The following is a 13,444-nucleotide window of genomic DNA, read 5'->3' as shown; positions in this document are numbered from 1 at the left end:
GAGAACAGCAACAAAAATGATTAAAGGTCTAGAAAACATGGCCTCTGAGGGAAGATTGAAAAAATTGAATTTGTTTAGTCTGGAGAAGAGAAGACTGAGAGGGGACATGATAACCGTTTTCAAGTACATAAAAGGTTGTTACAAGGAGGAGGGAGAAAAATTGTTCTCTTTAACCTCTGAGGGATAGAACAAGAAGCAATGGGCTTAAATTACAGCAAGGATGGTTTAGGTTGACCATTAGGAAAAACTTCCTAACTGTCAGGGTGGTTAAGCACTGGAATAAATTGCCTAGGAAGGTTGTGGAGTCTCCATCATTGCCGATTTTTAAGAGCATGTTGGACAAACACCTGTCAGGGATGGTCTAGATAATATTTAGTCCTGCCACGAGTTCAGGGGACTGGACTAGAAGACTCTCGAGATCCCTTCCAGTTCTACAATACTATGATTGGTGTTGACAACATTGGGAACATAGACTCCAACTGCCATTTTCAGCACTGTCAATTAGAATTGCTCTGAGCCAATGCCTTAGTTTCCAAAGCACTTTAAAAAACATTTACTCATTACTTCTCAAAAACCCCACTGAGATGTGAGTCTGTATCAGCTCCAATTTACAGAGGAGAAACTTAGTCAGAGAGGTTTAGCCAACATTTCCAGACGTGTGCTGGCATTAGTCATTTAACTCCACATTTAGGCACCCAAGTGGCCCAATTTTAAAAGTTGTGCAAGAGCCAAGGACAATCTGGCTCTGTCCTAATACAACAGTCCAGAGAGAGCCATTGTCTAACTAACACACTTGGAGATTCGGAGCCAGGGACTCCTGAGTGCTTATCTTGGCTGCCTGTTGATTTCCTCCATGGCTTTAGACACCTGAATCCACATTGAGACAACTAAATTGCTTTATTTTTAAACGTTCTGCACACCCACAACTTCCACTGAAGCCACAGAGTGGTGATCAGGATTGGCAGTGGGCTCTGGACCCTTCCTTGTGGAGGGAAGTTGGAGGGATTTCCACAGAGGATTCTTCAGAGGTTTTCTCCCCAAAAGCTTCTTGCCCCTGGTTTTTAATATAGGTGTGGTTAATCTGACCCAGGGAATTTTGTAGTGCAACCCTCTCAAAACTTTAATGAGTCATGAATTTAAATTTGTAGCAGATGGGCTATAATGTTGTGATTTTAATAGGATATATGGTGTTGTTTTTTAAAAGGTAGACAAGGTTGGAAAGGTTTATTTCTGAAAAGTAAAAGATGGTAGCAAGATTTCAAAAAGGTTTGTTATTTCTTTAACATAAGACAGTCAAAAACTCTCCAAATGCCCATAATTCATCACCTCATGTACTTTACCTTGCATTAAGTAGGGTAAGCTTCTTATGGGGCCAGCAATTAGATTTCACTCATTGAGATTTCCATTTCTTTGTTTTTCAGCTTTCATTTGCAGCAACAACCCCAGAGTTAGCTGATAAGAAAAAATATCCTTATTTCTTCCGGACAGTGCCATCTGATAATGCAGTGAATCCTGCGATTTTGAAGTTACTCAAATATTATCAATGGAAGAGGGTGGGAACTCTAACCCAGGATGTACAAAGATTCTCTGAGGTAAGAGCTGCTTAACTAATAGTAGAAGAAGGTGGTTTCTAATGTTTAATGCTCAGGGACCTAATTCCATCATTAATGGGAAAAAATGCATCCATTGTTTAAATCTCATTGGTTTTTATTGCCAGATGGCATTTACTGTTCTTAAAGCCTGCTTCTGTTAGGGATTTTGGTACTTGTATAACTATGCTGATGCAGTGTAGATGTGATGCACTGTTGTAAAGTGAGGCTCGGACTGGTTCAAGTTATTCTACTGTGTGCAGGTGCAGCATCTCTCTGCTGGGGATTTGTACTCTGTTGTAACAACACTTTATGTAGACAAGCCATCAGTGTTTGGAAACCTTAACTAATTTCTTCAATGTGGAGCACTGCAGTGGGAGTGGGATCACACAGCTCCTGCAGGACCTGCTGCCATAATAGCGGGAGTGGGATTAAAGAATAATCCTGCACGGGGCTCTACCCAACATCTAGTGTTCTACCTTTCAAGATTTTAGGCTATTTCTTCACTGCAAAAAAGGTGTATTTTGTACTTTAAGGTAAAACCACCCAGGGTTTATCTATTAGCTAGCTACATAAGGTAAAGACTACCTAGAATTTTACATCAATATAGCTCTCTTGTAGTACAAAATACACCTTTTTGCAATAAAAAATGCCCTAGAGTTCTAATTACATCCTCATTTGACTCTTTTGATTTGTAAAGTATATATACTTTTGAAGGAATTTTATCTTTGTTTGGTTATTGGTTTGGCTAGGACATAGGCCAAATCTAGGCTCAGCCTGTTCCTACATTTAAGCCTCTAGCATCAGTTTGCGCATTTGCAAATCTAGTGTCAAAACCTGCTTTTGTGCTAAGTGTATGCTTGAGAAGCTATGATCTAGAGGGGAATGAGGAGGTAGAACTAGTTGCACCCTTTTATTTTCACTCCCCTTATCTGTACTTCACTTCTTATGATCCTGGAGGGGTTTAACCCTCTGCCCCGTCTTTCTCTCTCTCTGGTCTTCTCGTCATTATGAAAAAAAGTGCTAGCTAACATATGTTAAAATCCTAGTGTAGAAAGAAAATTTTGGTTTTAACATGTTATCTGGTTCAGATAAACTGTCACCCTCCACATCTGCCTTTTCTATACTAGGATTTTAACATGTATTAGGTAGCACATGACAAAACCACACTTTTTTCCTAGTGTACACATGCTGTTTCTCCCTCTTCCTCTGCTGAGATCATATCCAAAAGGAATGTTATACCTAACTGAATTAAAGACATTTTCATTCTTCTTGAGAGTTAAGTGTCGCCCTTCTGTGTGCAGATGGCCGATTTAATTGCCACACATTGTATTAAACTTGAGGTAGTGAAAGATCCTGTTAACACCTCACTTGCATCCAAGTGGCTTATGTATAACACACTGAGCCATGATTCCTTGGGACCACTAAAATTTAACCCTTTTCTCTTACAGTTTAATATGGAGCTTCTGCCTTTTCTTTCAGTTTCATGCAAATAATAAAATTATAGAATATAGAAAAACCCAGAAAGCTCTATTCCATTTGGAACGTCTTTCCTCTGGAGGCACACCAAGTAATTCTGATGCTTCTTGTGTAATTCCAGTTTATTTAAATAAAACTAGATTGCTGGATTTTTTTAAAAAGTGCAAAGAATATTTAGTCAAAGTATATCTTAAACTTACACTCACTGTGTAAAACTCTGATACACACAGGTTGTAAATCTGTTTCTTCTAAGGAATGTCAATGAAAATGCCAGATGACAGGAAATGACAGTTATTTTATCTCAGTGTGGGCAGCCATGAGTATTGGAGAAGTGGTGAAGAAATAAAATTAGGAGTGCATCTGAATATGGTTTTGAAGTAGGCTACTAGATACCAGTATATATATCACACATCAATCCCTCCACTATTCTAATGGTTTTTGCTGGATTTTTCTGCATTTCCTCCAATTTACCTATATACACAACTTTGTGGCTTCAGAGTACTTAGAACTAAAAGCTGTATTCTAGATGTGATCCCACAAGTACCTGAAGAGAGACTGCTATGTCCTTGTTCTGTGGTATAAGGCCTCCACCTATGCAACCTAAAATCATCTCTTTTTACTGCTGTTTGCATTTTGGCATCATGTCTAATATGTTGTCTGCTACGCTGCTGCTGCTGCTTTTTAAGTATGTCCCCTCCATTGAGTATTTGTGTTTGGGATTATTTTAAAAATAAGTTGTGTTTGTGTTCTGCCTATATTTCTAACCGTGGTTCCTTTGTATTATTTCTCTGCCCTTGACTGGAGTTCCCAGTTTAGTACCATCAATGTAGGTGGCATTTTGAAAAGAAGGAAGAAATTAAAAGTGTGAAAAGCTAGTGAAATTAGCTAATGAAGAAGAAAAGATAGTTAAAGTCTTCCTACTTCCTAGTTTTTTTTATGGATTTGCCATCTGCCAGAAAAATAATTTAATCTGCTTGGGTGGGAGGGGTGGAGTTATGTGGGTCTAAAGATTTGTGTTACCACAGTAGACTGGGATATCAAATGTTAAAACTTTCTGTGTCCAGCACAAGATGCTGCAGTGTTCCCACTTCCACATTTTAAATGATAATAGAACAAAACTGTTGAAAATACAGCAGCTGTATGGCTACCAATGCTCAAGTGCACTGTGTGTGTGAGAGAGGGTTTGAGTCACGCGAGAGTGAGGAGACATGCGATGTTATCAATCTAATCTATATGTGTTCTTTGTCTAGATACAAGTGACTGGGGGGGAGAGGGAGCGTTTGTGGAGTTGCCTTGTAATTGGGGGTGGGGTTGTGGCAGGCTTGCCTTGTGGGGTGGATGCTGGTTTTTTGGCATTTCAAAGGTGGTAACCCTAGTGCCAGTGTCACCCACACACCTCCTGGGTGTGGTGTTCTGTCCCATCCAGTGGCACCAAGACCACTTAGAGAGAGAGATAAAATGAGTCTGCTCTACAGCCTTAGCTAACACCCAGTTGGCTTTTAGCTCATGCACTAAGCTCCAGAGGTCCCCGGTTTGATCCTGCCTGCCAATGACTGGGGTCTGTTGGCATTACACCAGCAGCAGCTTCCACTACGGCATGGACGTTATCCGGCCACTGGAAGCACTGCTGGCACAGCACTTGGGCCTGATCCACATGCCAGACTCTCCATGCGCTGATGCAGAAGTTGGGGCTTGATTAGGGGTTTGGAACGGGTCCCATATGAGGAGAGATTAAAGACGCTAGGACTTTTCTGCTTGGAAAAGAGGAGACTAAGGGGGGATATGATAGAGGTATATAAAATCATGAGTGGTGTGGAGAAAGTGAATAAGGAAAAGTTATTTACTTGTTCCCATAATATAAGAACTAGGGGCCACCAAATGAAATTAATGGGCAGCAGGTTTCAAGCAAATAAAAGGAAGTTCTTCTTCACACAGCGCACAACCTGTGGAACTCCTTGCCTGGGGAGGTTGAGAAGGCTAGGACTATAACAGGGTTTAAAAGAGAACTAGATAAATTCATGGAGGTTAAGTCCATTAATAGCTATTAGCCAGGACGGGTAAGGAATGGTGTCCCTAGCCTCTGTTTGTCAGAGGATGGAGATGGATGGCAGGAGAGAGATCACTTGATCATTACCTGTTAGTTTCACTCCCTCTGGGGCACCTGGCATTGGCCACTGTCGGTAGACAGGATACTGGGCTGGCTGGACCTTTGGTCTGACCCAGTATGGCCGTTCTTATGTTCTTATGTTCCTTTTGGCTCCGGGAAGCAGGATGCACCTGAGGCTCACCAGCAGGGAAGGGTAAGGACGGGGACCAGGGTGAAGCTTCAGTTTCTAACTGGATTTGAGGTGTCGAGTGCATTGCAGTAGTCTAGTCATGAAGAGACCAAGACATGGATTACAAGAAGAGTGTTCACATCCAAAAGAAAGCAGATTGTGGTGAGACCATTCTAGAGGCCTCTGATCTCAATATTTGACAGTCTGTGTATGGACTTGGCTTTGGCACAGAGGGTAAAATGTTCAAAATGTTCAAAATCACCTAAGTGCCAGAAGTTTTAAAGGTATTTTGGCACCTAAAGAGGCACATTGGCACATAGGGCTAGATTCACAAAGGCACTTAGGCACTGCATGTTTCATGATCAGTGGAGCTGGAGTCAGTGGGCCCATGATTCCTGGAGGGAATGTTATTCTAGTGACACCAATAGAATTAGTGGAGGGTTGGCAACCCTAGTAGGCAATGTCTCGTGAGACAGATGCTAAGACATGCAGAATGTGGCAAAAGATTCAAGAGAAAGGATGAAAGCTCTCGGGCACAAAACACCCCCAGAAGTACATGTAGTGAGACAACAGCAAAGCAGAGCAGGTGGCCAGGGTCACATACTCAGAGTAAGATTCCTTTACTATGGGAGACAGCATGACCAGGCGTGATGGGGTATATAAACCCCGCACTAGCATGAAAGGGGTTAAGAAGCTGCTTTGGGCTGAAATGGCCCTGACCTGCCACACCTGCCAATCATGCCCGGACTGGAGGAGGAGTTAAAAAGAGGGAACTCCACTCAGCTGAGGGGCAACCTTGGGAAGGGAACAGACTGTTGAGTTTCTCCAGCCCGAAGAGAGGACATCCAGCCTCAAGAGCCCCTGCTGTCACAGAAGAAGGGTGCAGAACCCCTGAGTGGAATGGGGAAAAGGATTGAGACTTGTGCTGGAGCCCCAGTGGATTCTGAAGCTGGCATGGATTATCCCAAGGCCCTTCTGAAGTAAGAGAGGCCCATATTTTGGAGGGAGCTGCTTACAGATTTTTCTTTACCTTTTTTTTGTTTAACCCTGTTTGCTGACTACGAGCAGTTTTCTGGTTTCACCTGGGATCCTGAGAGGGGACCAGACAGTCAAAAGGCCTTAGCAAGAGGATTGAGAGGCAGCCAATAGAACAACACACAGCAACACCTGCTGTGTTGAGGGAATAATTGGACTAATCTGCACACATTTCCCACATAGCCTAAAGGGGTGATGTGACTTGAACAGATTTGTGACAGCAGATAAAGCAGAAATGCTCATAACTAGGACAGCAGTGCAAGGAATGTGGCAAATGGAACCATTTTAGTAGTGTGTGTGAGAGAGCAGAGGAAAATCTCAAAGATTTAGTCAGAGTTGTACAAGAGGGGATGGCACATCAGACAGCAGCAATGATATCATGACTCTCTCTTTGAGTCTGAAAGCATAGGTTCAGGCTATCAGGAAAGCAACAATGGACAACAACAACCTCGGTGCATGCCACAATATTAATAGGGAATACCCTGTATGATTTCAGCTCGCTAGTAAGGCCTTCTGCTGTGAGATTTTTTCAGGGTGATTTGGATTCAAACATGCCCATTGCAAAGAATGGGCATAATCTAATAATGTACTATGAGAGCATAATGCAGCCCATAGGAAAATGTAAACTCATAATAATTAACCCATAGAATAACAGATGGTACCAACTGCAGTTTGTGATGGTGGATAGTAAGGACAGCAGACCCTTCTTGGGGAATACAGTCATACAAGCCATAGATTTGATCATGATGCAGTATCAAAACTTTATAGCTGTAGTTTAAGAAGGAGGGGACAATGGAGAGAATTTTAAAAACATATGGGGATGTTTTCAAAGACAGTGGGTGCCTTAAAGGAAAGCAGCAACTGGTAGTAGATCCCACAGTGGGACCTGTATGCTTATCATGAAGGAAAATTCCAGTGGCACTATGTAAATCTAGTATACAAGGAGCTGGAACATCTGCAGAGCAGGAGTATCACAGCTAGGCTTGGCTTGGGAGGATTTGACTTTAATTGATGAAGGTTGGGAAAAGTTGATTTCAGCTGACATGCTGAAATTGATGGGAAAAAAATCAATAATTGGCATAAGTGCAGCCTCTCTCCTCCCACAACATTGCACCAGAGTTGTTCCAGAGAAGCCTCACGTAAGCACTGGAAGGACTGCCTGGGGGGGGAGGAAGCTGAATAATTGCTGCCTTCACCTATAATGAGGATGCTATCTGCAATGAGAGAAAGGTGAACGACACCATGACAGAAAACTACAAGCCTTTCTACAGCAACGCAGGGACAAGAACTCAATCCAAAAAAATGTGACAAACAGATTGAAGTGACTTACATTGACCATCTGCTCACAGCAGAGAGACTGAAAGCAGACCCCACCAAGATCAAAGCAGTCAGAGACATGCCAGATCCAGTGGATGTGGAAGGGGTATAACGCTTCATAGGAATGATACATTTTATGTCCAAGTTCTATCTACACCTTGCTGCGGTAGCAGAGCCCATATGTCATGTCACAAGGCCAGATGTTGAGTGGGACTGGACAGGTCCCAAACAGGAAGCATTTGATCTGCTGAAATAAATTATAATGGATGCCCTGGTCTTTAAGTACTACCAGCCAGCCACTGACATTGCATCACAGAAGGGACAGGGTGTCTCTCTTTTACAGGAGCAGCCAATCACATATGCTAGAAGAGCCCTGTCAGAGACAGAACAGGGCTACATCCAAATAGAAAGTCAGTTTCTAGCTGTGGTATAGAGCGATTCCATCAGCACACCTGTGGCCACTCAGTGATCGTGCAATCAGACAGTCATCGTAGACCCTTCTTAGCGCTCCAGAGAGATTGCTGCACAAGTTGATGTGCCTCTAGCGCTACTAGGTAGAGATTAGACATTGTCCAGGATGATTATTGGTGTTAGCTGACACCCTGAGCAGGGCATATATATCCAGCATCAGCGACTTGAGGGAAGGGGATCAGGAGACTGAATTCATTAGTATGCTTCACTGTCGTCCAATTTCAACAGCAAAGCTGATGGAAATCAGAGGCTACAGAAAAGGACATCAAACTACACAGTCAAGAGAGCGATACTAGCAGGGTGACCAGGAGACAAAAGCCAAGTGCTGGTGGGAGCAGAACTATATTTTCAAATGAAAGATGAGCTGAGTGTTCAGGATGGAACTAACTCCCATTGATTTCAGCTCCTACTAATTTCAATAGGACTTAGGCACCTAAGCTGTTTCGGCACTTTGAAAATCCCACGGGGCACTTACCTGCATCTTTAGACACGGAAATGCTCTGAAAACCTGGCACATGGTGACCAACTATTATCCATCAGTTTACTAACTACAAAAGCTAATACTGCTTTGTGAAATAAATCAGTTTTGAATGCAAAACATGTTTTGATACATTTTTCTTATGTATCAAGCGCATTTAAGGTAGTTTTATTTAGCTAATACACAAAACCAGCTTTTTTTTTTATTATTTGTAATTTAATTACTGTTTCCATCCAAATGCAGTTCAAGACAAATCATGAGTAAAACATGGTCATCTAATAAATAAGAAATGCATTATTTCTAACAAAACAAAAATTTAAAAATTAAGAATCTGAATCTTTTTGAGCTATATAATTGCTTAATAAATGGTCTATAGATATAACATATCCTCCTGATTAGCAAAAAGAAGTACCACATTTAGTATAAAGGCTATATTTAGTTCAAATCAACATGTTTTATTGGTTATATGAACCAATGAGAATGAACCTTTCTTTAGGAAGATAACTTAGAATTATAAATGCAAAAGAAGATTCAAATTATTTAAATCAAGGTTTCCTGCTTGCTGATTTAAATCATAATTAAAATCTGTGATTTAAATCACTTGGATTTAAATCAATCCATCATGCCCTTTACAGATTCTGAGCAGTTTGTACTGCACCAAAGATGCAAAAGGAAAAGCTCTGATTGAGAATCTGGTGCTGTATCTGTTCTAGGAATAAATGAAGGACTTTAATAAAAAGTCTAGAACAAAAAAATATATAAATCTACTACTTTACAATAAAGTGTTAAGCACTCAGAATCTCAACAGCAACTTCATTTAAGAAAGAGTGGACACAAACTACTTTCAGTTAAGATGTGTTTTTGATATATATTACACTGTATAGCTTACAACCTTTCTGTTGTTTTCCAGTCATTTCCTTCACTCTAGCTTTGTTTGGTTAAGTTTAGTTTGTATGATGCCCTGATGTCCTGCATAGTATAATGGAAAAATAGAAGTATTTGTTAGCTAGTTTCTTCCCGTGAATTCTATCACCCTTGTTTTTTTATTTTGTTTTTTGTTTTGTTTTCCCAACACTTCAGGACAAATGCTTGTCACAAGGGAACAGACAGACAAATGCGGTCATCTCAGCCCCAGGTAAATAGTGAGGAGGCTAAGGTGGGACTGATTTTCTGAAAGGAGAGGGATCGGGTTTGAGAATGTTTGCCCTCTCACTTGAAAACTAGTGACTTCCCATCTCCCTGTTCTCTAATACAGTAACCGCTTTTGGGATTACCTCTGTCCACCACTTTGCAACACACACACACACACACTCTCTCTCTCTCTCTCTCTTTCTCTCTCTGCTGGTTATGGTTTTTTGGAGTCGAATCTTAAATTGAAAACAAAACATGGGGATATCTGTTCATACTCTTGTTTTGTTCCTTCAGAGAAATCCATTCTTTACCAACACTAAATGACTCAATTATGGAGGCACCCGGTAATGACAAAATAATTGTGCAAAATTGGGCCTTAAATGGGGTTTGAGTCCTGTGTTTTTCTAAAAGTGAACGGCCAATCAGCAAGGAACTTTACCCAGGGTTCATTTTTATGCTCTTTGAGTTCTCTGAGGCTTCTGTGTGGTTTCTCCACATAATACTTTAATGGAAAGTATTTTAAATTTAGCTGTGGCTGAAACCTTTCCTCGGTAGCCCTCCTGCCTATTGTTTGACCGATATCTCTGTAAAAACAAACAAACAAACTGAGGGGGTCTATCAGAGAGACAAAGTTGGTGAGGTAATATCTTTTATTGGACCAACTTCTGAAGTTGGGCTAATAAATTATTACCTTGCCCACATTCTCCCTAATATTCTGGGACCATCTTGGCTACAACAACACTGCAGACAGAGTGTATCAGGCATTTTCTGCCCCCTGCTGGAGGCAATGGCTTAAAAAAAAAAATGTTCAGGCTGGGCTAACAAAAAGACGTGGTCCTCTAGAGGCCTAGAAGGGCCAGGAGGGGACAATGTTCAATCAGGAACCAGCGGGCCATTTAAGAAGGCTTTCCTGCTGGTTCCCTGGGGCAGTGCTGGGTGAGGCTGGGACAGGAGAGGTGCTCCTCAGTTATAGTCCAGAACCTCAGTGCCGGGTCAGGGCCTCACAGTGCTTAATTTAGGTCAGGGCTTGGCAGGGTGAGCCCCGGCACCTCTAGGCTTGGCAGTTCATAGCCCCAGCACCTTTTGGGCTTGCTGCATCAGTTGTGAATGTACAAAATTACTTGAGCCCTGGCACCCAGTTGCATGAGCCTTGGCACCTCTTTTGTTACAAATTAAGCACAGGGACCTTAGCCACAAGTGTTGTGATCAAGCAGTTACCTTTTATGTTTATTTGCTAGATAGTGTCTCAGAATGAGTGTGCAAAATATCTGCCCTGGGGTTATCTCCTTAGCTGAGAAGTGTAGGCCTAACTCCCAGCCTTCAGCATAACTACTTCCACAAGCCTCATACTAATACCACAGACCTTTAATCATAGCAAGCCTAATAAGCAATTTATTTATGTTCACCTATTTGCACCCCCCATGCATGTTCCAAATAATAACCAATACACCCTGTCAATGTTATGGTCTATAATGTCATTCTACCTTTAGCAAGCATAAAATCACTAATGAGGTATGATGCATGGCCACAGTCAGTTCAGGAGTCAACAGAAAATATCATTTTACCCATTTTATTCACATGGGAACTGAAGTACAAAGAGGCAAGAGGGGAATTGGAATAAGGGAAGCTCAGCTGCAGCCTTAACTATGGAAAATGCACCATCATTCCCAGGTCATAAAATAGGTCTGTTCCAGGGTATTTTAAGGAAAAAGTTATGGGAGCTGGGACATAGATGTAACTGGATTTTTTCTGCATATATTTAGACTTAAGGCCAGAAGGGACCATTATGATAATCTAGTCTAACCTCCTGAATAGTACAGGGCAGATGCCAGAGAATTTCATCCATTAATTTCTGCATCTAGATCAATAGCTTCTAGCTCAACTACAGTATGTGTTTTAAAAAGACATCTAATTTTGACTTGATGTCTCCAAGTGATGGGAAATTTACCACATCGCTGGTTATTTGTTCTAATGGCTAAAAAAATTCTTATTTCCCGTTCGAACTTTGGCTTCAACTTCCATAAGAACGTAAGAATGGCCCTACTGGGTCAAACCAAAGGTCCATCTAGCCCAGTATCCCGTTTTCCGACAGTGGCCAGCTCCAGGTTCCCCAGAGAGAATGAACAGAACAGGTAATCATCAAGTGATCCACCCCCTGTTGCTCATTCCCAGCTTCTGGCAGACAGAGGCTAGGGACCCCACTCCTGCCCATCCTGACTAATAGCCATTGATGGACCTATCCTCCATGAATTTATCTAGTTCTTTTTTGAACTCTGTTATGGTTTGGCCTTCACAACATCCTCTGACAAGGAGTTCCACAGGTTGACTGTGCATTGTGTGAGGAAATACTTTTATTTGTTTTAAATCTGCTGCCTATTAATTTCATTTGGTGAACCCTAGTTCTTGTGTTATGAGAAGTAGTAAACAACACTTCCTTATCTACTTTCTCTATACCAGTCACGATTTTATAAACTTCAATCATATCTCCCCTTAGCCGTTTCTTTTCCAAGCTGAAAAGTTCCAGTCTTACTAATCTCTCCTCATACGGAAGCTGTTCCATACCCCTAATCATTTTTGTTGCCCTTTTCTGAACCTTTTCCAATTCCAATATATCTTTTTTGAGATGGGGCAACCACATCTCCACACAGTATTCAAGATGTGGGCATACCATGGATTTATATAGAGGCAACATGATATTTTCTGTCCTATTATAATTATCTATCCCTATCTTAATTATTCCCAGCATTCTGTTCACTTTTTTGACTGCTGCTGCATATTGAATGGATGTTTTCAGAGAACGATCCACAATGACTCCAAGATCTCTTTCTTGAGTGGTAACAGCTAATTTAGACCCCATCATTGTATATGTATAGTTGGGATTATGCTTTCCAATGTGCATTACTTTGCAATTATCAGCATTAAATTTCATCTGCCATTTTGTTACCCAGTCAACCAGTTTTGCGAGATCCTTGTGTAGCTCTTCGCAGTCTGCCTGGGTCTTAACTAACTTTAGTAATTTTGTATCATCTGCAAATTTTGCCACCTCACTGTTTACCCCCTTTTCCAGATCATTTATGAATAAGTTGAATAACACTGGTCCCAGAACAGACTTCTGGGGGACACCACTATTTACCTCTTTTCATTCTGAAAACTTACCATTTATACTTACCCTTTGTTTCCTATCTTTTAACCAGTTACCAATCCATGAGAGCACCTTCCCTCTTTTCCTGTGGCAGCTTACTTTGTGTAAGAGCCTTTGGTGAGGGACCTTGTAAAAGGCTTTCTGAAAATCTAAGTACACTATATCCACTGGATCCCCTTTCATCATATCTGCTTATATGTTTGTCTGTTAGATTAAAGAATCATGATCTAACAAGTCATCTCCCCGTGTAGGTATTTATAGACCATGATTAAATCCCCTCCGTAACTCTTCTTCAAGCTACTTTTAGATGTAAGGTGCATTTTCCAGACTACAAATAATTGCTGTGGCTTTTCTCTATAGCCTACAATTTTTTAGTATCCTTTTTAGCTTGTAAACAAGAATTGGACCTAGTGGGCTTGATTCATAGGAGTTCTCCATGGAAAAGCCTCCAGCTGCTTTAGTCACATAGTGAACCAAAGAATCCAGCACAGTATTCCGGTAGTGTTCTTCCAACGCTATATATTTT

The 13,444-nt window shown here is 41.3% G+C and overlaps 1 protein-coding gene across 1 annotated transcript in view; it reads left to right on the top strand.

Moving 5' to 3' along the window:
- The window catches only part of GABBR2 (gamma-aminobutyric acid type B receptor subunit 2), an 835,193-nt gene that overhangs the window by 307,211 nt on the left and 514,538 nt on the right, over window positions 1-13,444 (top strand). Inside the window, exon 3 of the mRNA XM_034761463.1 lies at window positions 1,422-1,592. Coding sequence (XP_034617354.1) covers window positions 1,422-1,592 — 171 coding nt within the window. The remainder of the gene's footprint in view (window positions 1-1,421; window positions 1,593-13,444) is intronic.

This window comes from Trachemys scripta, chromosome 2, assembly GCF_013100865.1.
Source record: "Trachemys scripta elegans isolate TJP31775 chromosome 2, CAS_Tse_1.0, whole genome shotgun sequence".
Taxonomy (NCBI): domain Eukaryota; kingdom Metazoa; phylum Chordata; order Testudines; family Emydidae; genus Trachemys; species Trachemys scripta.
Note: the sequence above shows the minus strand (reverse complement) of the source record. Positions and strands in the feature narration are given on the sequence as shown.